The sequence below is a fragment of the Scyliorhinus torazame genome, chromosome 1 (assembly GCF_047496885.1).
Source record: "Scyliorhinus torazame isolate Kashiwa2021f chromosome 1, sScyTor2.1, whole genome shotgun sequence".
In the NCBI taxonomy this organism is placed as follows: Eukaryota; Metazoa; Chordata; class Chondrichthyes; order Carcharhiniformes; family Scyliorhinidae; genus Scyliorhinus; species Scyliorhinus torazame.
In genome coordinates, this window is record NC_092707.1 from 212,069,886 (window position 1) to 212,084,568 (window position 14,683).

A 14,683-nucleotide genomic window follows, 5' to 3' on the forward strand; every position below is an offset into this window, starting at 1 on the left:
CACTTAAATGTCCCTAATGACTCTGACTCCACCGCCTCTGCTGGCAGTGCATTCCACAAACCCACCACTCTGTGTAAAGAACCTACCTCTGACATCTCCCCTATACCTTCTCCAATCACTTTAAAATTATGACCCCTCGTGACAGCCATTTCGACCCTGGAGAAAAGTCTCTGGCTATCCACTCTATCCATGCCTCTCATCACCTTCTACACCTCTATCAAGTCACCTTTCTGCCTTCTTCACCCCAGTGAGAAAAGCCCTAGCTCCCTCAACCTTTCTTCATAAGACATGCCCTCCAGTCCAGACAGCTTCCTGGTAAATCTCCTCTGTACTCTCTCCAAAGCATCCACATCCTTCCTATAATGAGGCGACCAGAACTGGACACAATATTCCAAGTGAGGCCTAACCAGGGTTTTATAAAGCTGCAACAAAACCTTGCGGCTCTTAAACTCAATCCCCCTGTTAATGAAAGCCAACACACCATATGCCTTCTGAACAACCCTATCAACCTGGGTGGCAACTTTGAGGGATCTATGTACGTGGACCGCAAGATCCCTCTGCTCCTCCACACTTCCAAGAATTCTGGGCTGGACTTTCCAAAAATGGGGCTATGTCCCCACCCCAGCGTGAAAATGCTGGCGTTTCACTCAAGAAAATCCTGAGCGATTCTCCTACCTGCAGGGGGCTGGCAGGGCCCCGGAGTGCTTCTCGCAGCTCTGGCTGTGGATACGGGGTCCCGCACTTCCAGTCGGGAGTCCGCGCCTGCGCACAGCCGTGCGACATGGCAGACTCTCACTGCGGACTGTCATCAAAAATGTAGGCCCCGAGATCGCGCCCGCCCACGGGTATGTGGCACCGAATCTCTCCTCTGGCCGTCTATGATGCCCCCCCCCCCCCCACCGGGTGATCGATCCCCCCCAACAGGGTGGCCGCGGACTGAGTCCGCAGCCGCCACCTGAAGTTCCCGACGGCCGATATGTGGTTAGAACCACGCCGTCGGGAACACGGCTAGTTTTGCACAAGAGTCGCCGGGGGGGGGGGGGGCCTCTATCAATGGCCCCGTACTGCGCCACGTAGATCGCGCACGTGTGACTCCTGCGGGCATCAGCGGAGCCAGTCCTGATTTCCGGGTAAACGTCCATTCTCCGCGATTTCGGCACACAGGCTTGGAGAATCCAGCCCCCTGCCTTTAACTCTGGATTCAACATTCAAATTCGACCTCCCAAAATGTATCAAGGTTGAACTCCATCCGCCAACTCTCAGCATCCTGTCAATGTCCTGTTGTAACCTGCATCAGCCTTCAACACTATCTACAACTCCAGCAACCTTTGTGTCATCGACAAACTTACTAACCCACCCTTCTGAAAATGAAATGAAAATCGCTTATTGTCACAAGTAGGCTTCAAATGAAGTTACTGTGAAAAGCCCCTAGTCGCCACATTCCGGCACCTGTTCGGAGAGGCTGGTACGGGAATTGAACTGTGCTGCTGGCCCGCTTTAAACATAGAACAGTACAGCACAGAACGGTCTGCTTTCAAAGCCAGTGATTTAGCCCTGTGCTAAACCAGCCCCTACTTCCTCTTCCACCTCCTCATCCAAGTCATTTATAAAAACCACAAAGAGCAGAGGTCCCAGAACAGATCCTTGCGGGACACCACTGGTCACCGACCTCTAGGCGGAATACTTTCCATCCACTACCACTCGCTGCCTTCTTTCGGCCAGTCAATTCTGTATCCAGACAGCCAAATTTCCTGCATCCCATGCCCCCTGACTTTCTGAATGGGGAACCTTATCAAATGCCTTACTGAAATCCATATACACCACATCCACTGCCCGACCTTCATTCAATGTGTCTCGACAAATCCTCAAAGAATTCAATGAGGCTTGTGAGGCATGACCTGCCCCTCACAAAGCCATGCTGACTCTTTAATCAAGCTATGTTTTTCTAAATAATCATAAATCCTGAGCTGGATTCTCCTAAAATGGGACTATGACCCCAAGCCAGCGTAAAAATGCTTGCATTTCACTCCGCAGTTTCCTAAAAAAAAGATAAGCCAATTCACTCACCTGCATGGGGCTAGCAGGGACCCAGAGTAATTCACGCAGTTTTAGCTGTGGATACGGGCCCCCGTACTTCCAGTTTGGAGTCTGCACATGTGCACAGCGGCGGCCTCCAGTGGCTGCGCAGAATGCCATGGCGGACTCTGACCTCGGAGGCAGCTGAGAAATGTAGGCCCCCACGATCGGCCCAATCTGTCCCCCGGCCGCCCATAATGCCCCACCCGGCGTCCGATCCCATCGTCCCCCACCAGGGCGGCCATGGACTGAGTCCGCAAATGCCATGCGGGCTTCCCGAACAAGTACTGATCCATAATTTTAAGTTCATCTCCCTTATTCCTGACACTCCCTTGCATTGAAACAGATGCACTTTAACCCATTCCACTGAGTGCAACTTTGCCCTATCAACTCTCTATCCTTCCTCACAGACTTGCTGCATACTCTTTCTGCCTGTTCAACAGCTGCCCGATCCTCTGATCCGTAACTCTGGTTCTCAACCCCCTGCCAAACTAGTTTAAACTCTCCCGAAGAGCTCTAGCAAACCTCCCACCCAGGATATTTGTGCCCCTCCAGTTTAGGCGCAACCCATCCTTCATGTAAAGGTCCCAGTTTGGAGTAAATTTTTTCTTGGCTTACTCTTACTGTTTTATTCTCTACAACTGATGGACTGCATAAAGTGCTTGAGGTGAATATCACTCATGCGCCCAGAGTATCTCTCTCCAAGGGTGAGATAGAGTCAATACTTCAATGAGGGGCTGGTTTAGCACAGGGCTATATCGCTGGCTTTGAAAGCAGGCCAGCAGCACAGTTCAATTCCTGTACCAGCCTCCCCAAACAGGTGCCAGAATGTGGCGACTAGGGGCTTTTCACAGTAACTTCATTTAAAGGCTACTTGTGACAATAAGCGATTTTCATTTCATTTCATTTCATGAAACTTTCAAAACAGCACTGAATATCTTCATTGAAACTTGATTTGTGTGTGCCTTAAATTACCTGTGAAGGCAGCCTGTTTTAGTTATTTCCTTATAGATATATAGAAGATAGGAGCAGAAGGAGGTCTTTTGGCCCTTCGAGCCTGCTCCACCATTTATCACGATCATAGCTGATCATCCAACTCAATAGCCTAATCCTGCTTTCTCCCCAATCACCTTTGATCCCATTCACCCCAAGTGCTGTATCTAGCCACCTCTTGAATATATTCAATGTTTTAGCCTCAACGACTTCCTGTGGTAATGAATTCCCACAGGCTCACCACTCTTTGGGTGAAGAAATGTCTCCTTATCTCTGTCCGAAATGGTTTACCCTGAATCCTCAGACTGTGATGATGTGGGATTTGACTCAAGCACCTGATTTAGTTAGAACACAGACTATTCTCTAATAACTGATAATCTACAGCAAATAGTGAAACAAATACTGTTGTAAGGAAGTATTATAAATTGCTGGTTAAAACCATCTCCATTGCATATACTGATGAATGTTAAATTCTCTTAAATATTTCAGTGAAGTAAATAGTAATAATTGCTCCTAGGAATCCCCACAAGTTTAGACCATTTTCAGGCACCTTTTCATTGGAGAAGCTCTTTCGTTCAGTTATTAGAAACGTTTTCACAATGGGTTGGAGTTTGTTGAAAGTGCTAATCTCAAATGCCAGTCCCAACATTTGGTAATTTCACAGTTGTGAAATGTGAGTTGGCCATCTTGTGGAGGGGATAAAGTACTGGAAAGTGAGGAAGCAAGAAGGAGTACAGGCCAGTGAGAAGTTAATTCTCCTATCAGCCCAGAGTGTGTCATTATCAAACAACTAAGCAATTGTATTGATGACATCAAAAGCTCTAGTAAGAAAACTAGGATCAGGGAATTGGAGATCACTCACAGGTCAGTCAAAGCCACTGAGGCTCCAAGCACCCATTCTAATAGTTGACTGAGTCTGTTAACTATTTTGAAGGATGTGTTGTGGAGAAGGCTAGTAATGCTACTGTTAGCAAAAGAGGACCTGCTCGTTTGTTTAATTCAATTGGATTTTCTTTTTTTAAACTTAATTCAGAAAATAGTTGTGACATTGCCCTTCCTAATGGCTCTTGAGAAGGTGGTGGTGTGCCACCATTTTGAACCACTGCAATCCATGTGGTGAATATTCTCAATACAATAATGGTCTTGGGACAGAGAGGGGAAAGTCGAAAGAACGAAGAATACAAAAAGCATTGACAATCCCATTTGAAGTCTGTTCCTTTTGCTCATCATGTAGACCACCCTCTATCCAAGTCATTTCATCTCGTGAGGAGCATCTCTCTGACCAATCCTCCTAATAGTTCCTTCTTAGGTTCAGTGTCAGTGCCCTGGAATAATATTCCAATGTAATTTAAGAAGACTCCAGTAAACACACACAACTTTGTCCAAGCTCTCCGACATCCTCTGGCTCAAATATTCACACTTTGTCTTCAAACCTTCATATTTGCAGGCTGGACAATAGGGATGGACCTACCATTGTCTTGAGGAAGGGGTGACCAGTAAATGTTTGCATTGGAATGCAGAGATTGAGGGAGCAGGTACTCTGAGTGTTGGCCTGTTGATTAGAAGTCCAGGGGTTTGGTAATGCTCTGTACAGCTCTGCAGCCTCAGTGGTTTGCGGACTGCTGCCCTTTGTTGATTCTCTTTTAATTGGAGGTCTGATCAACAGGGTTCCAGCCAATTTCATAGAATCATACAATTTACAATGCAGAAGGAAGCCATTCGGCCCATCGAGTCTGCACCGGCCCTTGGAAAGAGCACCCCACTTAAGCCCACGCCTCAACCCTATCCCCGTAACCCCACCTAACCTTTTTTGGACACTAAGGGGCAATTTATCTTGGCCAATCGACCTATCCTGCATATCTTTGGACTGTGGGAGGAAACTGGAGCACATGGAGGAAACCCAGGCAGACACGGGGAGAACGTCTTGAGGGAGGGGTGACAAGTTAATGTTTTCTCGTGGCCCTGAAGAATCACTTCTCACTGAGTCTATTGTATCTAATTCCTTCTCTAATGTTCTGATGAAATAATCTATCCATTGTTGAAGCAGATTACAGATCATCCCACTGACATTGACTATTTTCCCCTTCCCTTCCTACTAATTCAATAAATATGTGTTCATCTTTTGTCCTTTCCATTTCTGATAAAGGACCTTCACTCAAATGTTATCATCTCATAGCTCACCTGTGGGACCTTTGTGAAATTATGTTACTGGTGCTTGTTTCATGTCTTGTGTCAGCAACAAGTAAGCCTAGACCAGATAGAGCATGGCCTGGTGCTGAGTGAAGCTCCTTTCACACTGCCCACCAATGTTTCCTCAGAGTTACCCCCAAGTGTCAGCTTTGCTTATGGCCTTTATGGTCTCATCTACCCAGTGCCAATTTATAGCAAACCTGAGGCAGATTTGCACAATACATACACGCCTATCCATCAGGGCTGAGACCATGCCGCTGCTTTCCCAAAAGATGCTTAGTCCCAAGAAAGAGATTAAGCCCCCCATCAATATTTCCTGTAATTTCTCTTAGTTCTACATGGCCTGTTTGTTGATGTGTTTTAAGATTGCTGTACAGTGGTGCATTTTCCCATCTTAAAGTCTGACTAACATCTTAATTGGTTGTGTATTCCCTCTAAGGTAAGTTTGAGATCAGGGGACTGGGACGAGGTAGAATGCTCCTTTGGATAGCCGGTGCAGACTCGATGGGCTGAATGGCCTCCTTGTGCACTGTAAAGATTCTGTGATTGCTTCTTGAGTGCCTCGTCTAAGTGTTTTGGACTCTGGCACTCTACAGCCTCCCACTACATATTAATCTAGGGTCATAACAATAATACTGTAATAACTGGCCCAGGAGTTTGAGATGTAGCTTAATAAGAACTGTCCTGAGAGTTTTTGTTGCCAAGTTGATATTGAGTTGAATCTTTTTAAAGTTCTCTGGGTGACCACTGTGATTACAGCAGAATTTGGGGTAATTGTAAGGAGACAGATCTCCTACAAATTCATCTTGATCACCACAGAAAACATAGAAAGAAACTAGAGGGTTTGGTGGAATGGTCAAACACTTGCAGCACCGAATATTCTAATGCAGGCTGAATATTATCCAGAGAAAGAAAGACTGTTTAATTCTCACCAATGACTCCCAACACAAGCATTGTGAATTATGACTTGCCAATTGGTCAATAATCTTTCAAAATACACAATAAAATGACTGTGCTTGCAAATTAGCCATTTGATTACATTTGTATGTGTCCCTTTCTTACCGGTACTACTTAACGTCAAAGTAACAGTTGTGGGTTAGCTCCCACATAATAACGATGACACAATTTGACTCAGGGTTGGAGTTTCTGGATTTCCAATGTTTTAACTGGCAACCAGGTTTCAGATTTCTCTTCGGAGGATCGATTGGGTGGAGGGTTGTATTTTTTTTTTGTTGCTCGAAGAACATCTCAATCAAGGTTAGACTTCTTGTCCAGAGATAACATGCTGGATGATACACTGAGGGTGTGATCCCTTCACCCCAGTCGGGGGGTATGCTGCCTGTGCTCGGCTGGCTCACCACACTTTGTGTTTTTGACCAATTTGGCCCTCATTCCTGGAGCATGCCCTGCCTCAGAGATTTGCTGGACAAATCAGGGGACGGCAGATCTGGAATACTGACAGCGCCACCAGAAACAGTGGCCACTGTCGGAACAGCACTGAGGACATCTGGAGGCGTTCAGCAATGGACCCAGATCCTTGCTGCAATTATATAGGTCTTGCTTCAATTATACAGGGTCTTGTGAGGCCACACCTGGAATATTGTGTGCAGTTTTGGTCTCCTTATCTGAGGAAGGATGTTCTTGCTACAGAGGGAGTACAGCGAAGGCTTACCGGACTGATTCCTGGGATGGCGGGACGGACGTATGAGGAGAGATTGAATCAGTTAGGATTGTATTCATTGGAGTTCAGAAGAATGAGGGGGGATCTCATAGAAACCTATAAAATTGTAACAGGACCAGACAGGATATATACAGGAATGGTTTCCTGATGGTGGTGTGTCTAGAACCAAGGGTCACAGTCTGGGGATACGGGGTAGACCATTTAGGAAAGAGATGAGGAGAAATCGCTTCACCCAGAGAGTGGTTGGCCTGTGGAATTTATTACCACAGGAAGCAGTTCAGGCCAAAACATTTATATATTTTCAAAAAGCAATTCAATATAGCAGTTAGGGCGTAGGGGATCAAAGGACGTGGGGTAAAACGGGATTAGGCTATTGATTTGGATGATCAGCCATGGCCATAATGAATTGTGGAGCAGCCTCGAAAGGCCGAATGGCCTCCTCCTGCTCCAATTTCTATGTTTCTCTGTTTCTATCCTCAGGTAAGTCCAGGATCGCCTATGGCCATACTAGTCTGAAAATGCCTGATCTCGTCTGATCTTGGAAGCTAAGCAGACTAGGTTAATACTAGGATGGAAGACCACCTGAGAATACCAGGTGCAGTAGGTAAGTCCAGGATCTTGCAAGGACTGGGTTGGCAGGCCCAAAGAGGTCAAACAGACGAGATGTTCAGGGCAGGGGGCCCAGGATGGAAAAACTGAGTGTGGGGGTAGGGGTAGGTGGAGGATTGGTACCTCCAATCAGCAGCTGGAACATGGCAAGGAGGCACATCCCCTTCACTGACCAGCAGCCCACAGGGTTAAACCTGCCAGCTGCACCTTGGGCAACAGTCTCTTTTGCCACTGTTAAATCTGATTAGTGGTGGGATTAGGCCCTTAAGTGTGCTTTGAGTGATGACCTCAACTGGACAGTCCACCCAACTCCTCCCTCAACAGTAGATGAGCTGTTGGTGTACATTCTGCTACAACGTTCAGGGTAAATTAAGGGTTCTGGCAGGCTCAAAAGTGGACAAGTATCCAGGGCCAGATGAAATGTATCCCAGGTTGTTGAATGAGACAACGGAGGAAATAGTAGCGACACTGGCAATAATTTTCAATTCCTCTCTGGCCACAGGAGAGATGCCAGAGGATCGGAGGATAGTCAATGTGGTACCATTATTCAAAAATGGAGGAAGGTTTAAATCAGGAAACTACAGGCCAGTCAGTCTGACCTCAGTGGTGGGGAAACTATTGGAAGCAATTGTGAGAGACATAATTAATCTGCATTTGGAGAGGCAGCGATTAATCAAGAACAGTCAGCATAGTTTTGTTAAGGGGAGGTCATGTCTAACCAACAATTGAATTTTTCGAAGAGATGACCAGGTGTGTAGATGAGGGCAATGCATTTAACGTTGTCTAATTGGACTTCGACAAGGCTTTTGATAAGGTCCCACATGGGAGACTAATAGCCAAGGTAAGAGCCCGGGGATCCAAGGAAATTTGGCAAATTGGATTCAAAATTGGTCAAGTGGCAGGAAGTAGAGGGTGATGGTGGAGGGATGTTTTTCTGACAGGAAGCCTGTGTCCAGTGGGGTCCCACAGGGATCAGTGTTGGCACCCTTGCTGTTTGTGGTTTATATAAATGATTTAGATATGAATGTAAGAGGATTGATCAGTAAGTTTGCCGAATATACAAACATTGATGGGGTGGTAAATAGTGAGGAGGGTAGCCTTAAATTACAGGAGGATGTGGATGGGCTGGTCAGATTGGCTGATCAGTGGCAAATGGAATTCAATCCAGATAAGTGTGAGGTGATGCATGTGCAGGACAAACACAGCAAGGGAATACATGATAAACGGCAGGACCATGGGAAGCACCGAGGATCAGAGGGACCTTGGTGTGCATGTACACCGGTCCCTTAAAGTAGCAGAGCAGGTGGATACAGTGGTTGAGAAGGCATATAGTATTATTTATTAACTGAGGCATAGAGTTTAAGAGCAGGGTGTTTATGCTGGAACTGTATAAAATGTTAGTTAGGTCACAGTTGGAGCACTGTGTGCAGTTCTGTAATCCACATTATAGGAAGGATGTGATAGCACTGGAAGGTGCAGAGGAGATTTACCAGGATGTTGCCTGGGCTGGAGAGTGTTAGTTATGAAGAGAAATTAGATAGACTTTGATTGTTTTCCTTGGAGACTGAGAAGGGATGTGATTGAGATGTATAAAATGATGAGGGGCATAGATAGAGTAGGCAGGAAGAAACCTTTCCCCTTGGCAGGGTGGTCAATGACCAGAGGGCCTAGATTTAAGGTAAGGGGCTGTAGGTTTAGAGGGGCTGTGAGAATTTTTTTTTTCAATAGAAGGTGGTGGGAATTTGGAATTCGCTGCCGGAAATGGTGGTGGAGGGAGACACTCATAACATTGAAGAAGTATTTAGATGTGCACTTGCAATCCCAGGGCACACAAGGCTATGGGCCAAGTGCTGGGAAATGGGATTAGAATAGTTAGGTGGTTGTTTTTGATCGGCGCGGACTAGATGGGCCGAAGGGCCTTTTCTTTGCTGTCTGACTCTATGACACAGTGCTCCATTTTATAGGTCCAGCTGCCTGCTTTCCTGCACGGGGCAGCCTTCAAAACCCAGCCTAATTTCACTGCTTGAGAGGGATATCCCCCAGCTCTTTACTGGGACCAGCTTTTATTTGACCAGATTTAACACTCTGAAGATGAGAGGTCTATCCTAGACTTCAGACATTGTTTGAACAATCTGACGAGGAGATCACAGAAAGAGCCCCAAACAAATCGATAATATTTTTAAAAATAACATTTAGAAAAAAGATTTCTCAGCTTTTTCAATGCAGGGAGTCGTCACTTAACGTGGTGTTTGCATTTCTGAAAATCGTCATTTTAAGTGAAACCCCTTTAAGTGAAGCCTGCTTTCCCATTGGAATCAATGTCAAAGCCAGAGTTAGGTCCCTCGAGGATACTCTTTGACTGGAAAAAAAAATCAATGTAAAAATTTAAAGTTAAACATTGTACCCTATAGTCCAAAATACTGTACTGTACAGACGTGACTTTAACATTGATATCTTGTCTGCAGGCGCCTTTAAAACACCAAGTTTGCAACAGGTTTCTCAGACGCATGTACTGGACAGTACAGTACTGAGCAATGGTGCTGGTGGTGCTGTGGGAAATCTCAGCCATAAAGTTGGCCCATTTGTTCAGACCTTTTCTGCATGTTGGAACAGACAAACTGGAGTCAGCCATTCAGCCCCTCTAGATCATGGCAGATTTGCTACCTAACTCTGTTCACCCATCTTTGCTCCACGTTCCGCAACACCTTTGGCGAACAAAAATCCATTGATCTCAGGTTTAAAATTCATAATTGAGTGACCAGCAATTGCCATTAGGGAAGTGAGTTCCGAACCATAAAATCCCTACAATGCAGGAGGAGGCCATTCGACCTATCGAGTCTGCACCGACCCTCCAAAAGAGCACTCTACTTAGGCCTTATCCCCGTAACCCCTGTAAACCCACATAACATGCACAGTGCGTGCAAACTTTTATCATCCGTGTAGAAGTGATTCTTAATTTCACTCCGGAGAAGTGTGGATCTAATTTCCCTAATCTAAGTTCCCTAATCCGATACTCCCCAATCAGAGGACATAGTTCCCTCTATCTCCTCTCCCTGTTTCTGTGTCCAGGCTTATTCCATTAATAACAACCCTTTGCTGAATTTAAATCCCGTTGTACACCAGTGAATCATTGGACTGTTTGAGGCAGCTAGGCCAAAGAGGTGACAGATTTGGTACCTGGCCAATTCTATATTGCTTGATCTCATGGATCACAGTGGCCGACATTCCACCCAGTTTCTTTCTTCCCAAGAAAGGAAGGCAGGGAATGTATCACCCAAGGTTCCTGCTCCCATTTGAATCCAACCCAGAAAGTGTACAGTTGTGCTCAGTGTTGGGAAGGGATGGAATCTGATCAGCTGTGAGACTCTCAATTGTGGATCCGTATGAGACCTTTATCTATGCACAAAAGATTGGGGGAACGTACATCCCTCACCTTTAAGAAATTGAGGCTGAGAAAATTAGACAGAAATTGAAAAGCTAAATATCCCCTCACTGCAGCAATTCTTTATCAAACACGGATGGAAGCCCCTAAAAGGTGGTCTTTCTCTTGTTATCTGTTACAGTTCTGAGTGAAAATGTCACGTACATATACAATATAGAGATGCTTAATGCACCTAGTACTTCACAAAGACAGTGCAATCAAGGCTAACAATAAGTGCATCATATTCTGAACAAACTTGATACGACAGTCATTAATTATTATATCAAACCAATGTTGAGACATCTGACAGTTTGATAGGAAAATCACATTACTTATACAAGAAGAAAATGCCCTTTTAACAGTAAGTTATCTGATGAGTTGGATTTTAATTTGATGGTAAAACTGCATAATGTTCTTAATTAAAAACCATCTCAGTGCTCGTACAAAATTGGTTTTCAGTCGCAGACTTAAATCTGCATAACGGCTCCCGCACAATGGGTGAGGTGAGATTCCCATCAGCATGTAAATACCACGGGCATCTTTTGAAAGAGATGCAATTTTCCTTTGATGGTTGAGTCTTCTACTCTGCTGTGTTGGAACACCTCAACAGTGGCAGGCCAGATGATGATAACCATTCCCCACCTCCCCTGCCATTTATCCAATTGTCCAAACACTCGAAACTTCAGTTCATCACGGGTATGTTTTAGACTGCAGCCAATGGTCCATCATGTCTTGGCCAGAACCGAGCATAGTTAACCTTTACTCTTCATATATTCAAGAACCAACATTAGGCTGGCTCTGCTTTGTTGCAGTGATGTGAAACATAGTGAGATCACAGCTACATGAGTGATAGTGCTACATTTCTGGCATAAATGAACAAAATATCACATTTAATTATACCTTATCAATTGGCTCATTTGTCACGTCTCCGGGTCCATAGAATCTTGAGGGTGAGGATCAAGGGAAATAACTTTAGATCCTTGAATTCCTCATCACCGGTGCCATTCAAGTTCTTTATGGATTTCCTCAGGAGATCACTGTGAACATCTACAAAACCATAAAGTGCTTACCTCTAAGAATTTCTGTCCCTTTCCAGTTTCTCTTTTTAAAAATAATTAATGGTCTCCAATAGCCTTTGATTTCGCATCACGTTTCTCAGAAATCCAACATTAATAGTCATTATTGTCCTTATTCCTTTAAAATCTGCAGATGATGAAGGTTTAATGGCCATTGGCCAGGGTTAGACCCACATCTTCCTGAAAGTTATCAGGTAGGCCTAGTTTCACATCTTTCTGGGCACTGTGAAATCCTTCGCCGATGGTGTGTCCTCTGGTGCAGATTGTGTTCTTTCTTCAGGTCTTGGTGAACTCTCTGGCCTGGCTTCATTAATCAACCATTAATTTGGAAACATTTTTACAATTTTCTGTGAACTTTTAATTTCTTCTTGGGGGGCTCGGAGTGACACCATGTCGGCTTTTTTATTGGCTAGTTGGCGTTTGGAATAGCTCATCTTTGGGGCCTCCTTCTGTGCTAATGGCACGAGGATAGAGTTGATGCCTGGGCCTGATCCAAGCATGAGAAATACTTTCACTCCCCCCAGAAGTTCTGTACAAGGCTGGTTTCAATTTCTTTTAAACAGTATCATCGTTGTGTTTGACTGTTTAGATGTTCTGGGTCTAAGGTCCATAGTGCAGCTAATTGAAGTAAAATAAAATAGTAGCCCTTCTGATTCTTTTGCTGCCTGTCACCTAAATACATTGGTCAGAGTTCCATATTTCTGGAACACACACTATTGCAGCGCATATTCCGTTGAGTTAACACAGTATAAGATGGAAAGAACATGCAAAAGTTCATAGTTCGTATATCTAGGATGCAGTGAGATAAATTAGTGAAGTAGTGGAAATGAGAAGAGATTAGGTTGACTAGGACTGTGCATTAGATCTCAGTCAACTTCATTGAGAGTGCAAAGCATGAAAAAAGCTGTCTGTATTGTCCCGCCTGAGACCTAACCTCATTTACCTGTTGGGAAGTCTGTGGAAGGGTGAACAGTAGGTTATGGGGGTTCAGGATGCTAAAGGATGGCTGTGCCTACACCTGTGCAATGGATACAAAGATACTCAGCATGTCTTCTCATAACCTCATTCATATGAGGGCACGCATGCTCAGAGACATTTGATAAGGCTCAGGTAGGATCATGAAATTCTTACATTAAACAAGCAGGGGTCAGGAGTGAATATTATCCTAGTAGAAAAGGGTCAAATCTACTTGCCAAGTGATTGAAATGCCAACATCTTCCACCACTTCTGAAAGAGAACCTTTATAGCTACATTCCAAACGCATTAAACTGAAGCAAAGTCTTAAGGGAAAAGCCAAAGGAATTCTAGCTGGCTGGGGCTCCTTGACAAGAAAACCTGATAGCAATGAGTGCATAGCGGTACCTACCTATCAACCTACTCCTGGGATTGGTCTCTCTACAGCCTGAATCTCATGGTTTCTCTTGACAATCCATTTGATTGTTTCCATCAACTGGTGTCAAATACTTAATTTTTTGGTGGGTTTAGTTGTCGCCTTGTGTGTACAATGCTATCAGAAACAGGAAGGTTTCTCTTCACACTACGATGGTGTCAGGTTCTCCCTCTATTGCACGATATCTCTTGTACATACAAAAGCAATTTCCCCAGATACGTAATGAGTGCACATGTTTGCAGATTTTACTCACACTTCCAAGTTCAATGAAAATAAATGAAATAACAGACAACTAGCAATAGCAGCAGTTGATTGAATTGCACGGACAGTATTTACAGCCACCTCTTGGCATTCTGATGATCTGATCTCGCTCTGGTCCCTGTCTTCTGAAATATTTAATGGCCAGCGGGCCCTGTGCTGCTGTCCAGCGAAGACTGAGAGAGACGGCGAGTGATAGGGGTCACTGTCGAGTCCACAAGAGACGAAGATGGGAAGAGTTTGTACCAGCCAGTAACCAGGGTTGATAGGTCGAGCTCCTCCAATAGGATTTGGGCCATTCCCATGAAATATTTGTGGTCCATACGACCATAATCACCCCACACTATGACCTGGAAGTAAATCAAGAGCAACAATTTAATCAGCAGAGTTAGTAAAACAAGAGGACAATTTTATTTGACAAAAATGGTTTGGGGATTGATCCTGTAAATTCTTTGCTCATTAAATCAAGAAATATCATTTATTGAAAACAAAATTCCATAATGGTGTTATTAGGAAGAAAGCTCCCTCGACACTGTCTCCATTAAAACACTCCCAGGGCAGGTACAGCACAAGGTTAGGTACAGAGTAAAGCTCCCTCTACACTGTCCCCATCAAACATTCCCAGGACAGGTACAGCACGGGGTTAGATACGGAGTAAAGCTCCCTCTACACTGTCCCCATCAAACACTCTCAGAATAGGTACAGCACAGGGTCAGATACAGAGTAAAGCTTCCTCTAGACTGTCCCCATCAAATGTTCCCAGGACAGGTGTAGCAGGAGGTCAGATATAGAGTGAAGATCCCTCTACACTGTCCCCATCAAACACTCCCAGGACCCTTACAGCACAGGAAAAATCGACAGATAAATCGATAAAAGGAGCGATATAGGATCAGAAGGCATAGAATCTCTGTGGGTAGAGTTGAGGAATCGAAAAGGTAAAAAGACCCTGATGGGAGTTACATACAGGCCCCCCAGCAGTAGTCAGGATG

The 14,683-nt window shown here is 44.8% G+C and overlaps 1 protein-coding gene across 4 annotated transcripts in view; it reads right to left on the reverse strand.

Annotated features, from left to right (window-relative positions):
- Nucleotides 1–2,973: 2,973 nt before the first annotated feature.
- LOC140418707 (regulating synaptic membrane exocytosis protein 3-like) overlaps nt 2,974–14,683 on the reverse strand; it is a 559,728-nt gene continuing 548,018 nt past the window's right edge. For all 4 annotated transcript variants that reach the window (XM_072502288.1, XM_072502300.1, XM_072502279.1 and 1 more), the window contains one exon: nt 2,974–14,044. In XM_072502288.1, coding sequence (XP_072358389.1) covers nt 13,832–14,044 — 213 coding nt within the window. In that variant the 3' untranslated portion in view covers nt 2,974–13,831. The remainder of the gene's footprint in view (nt 14,045–14,683) is intronic.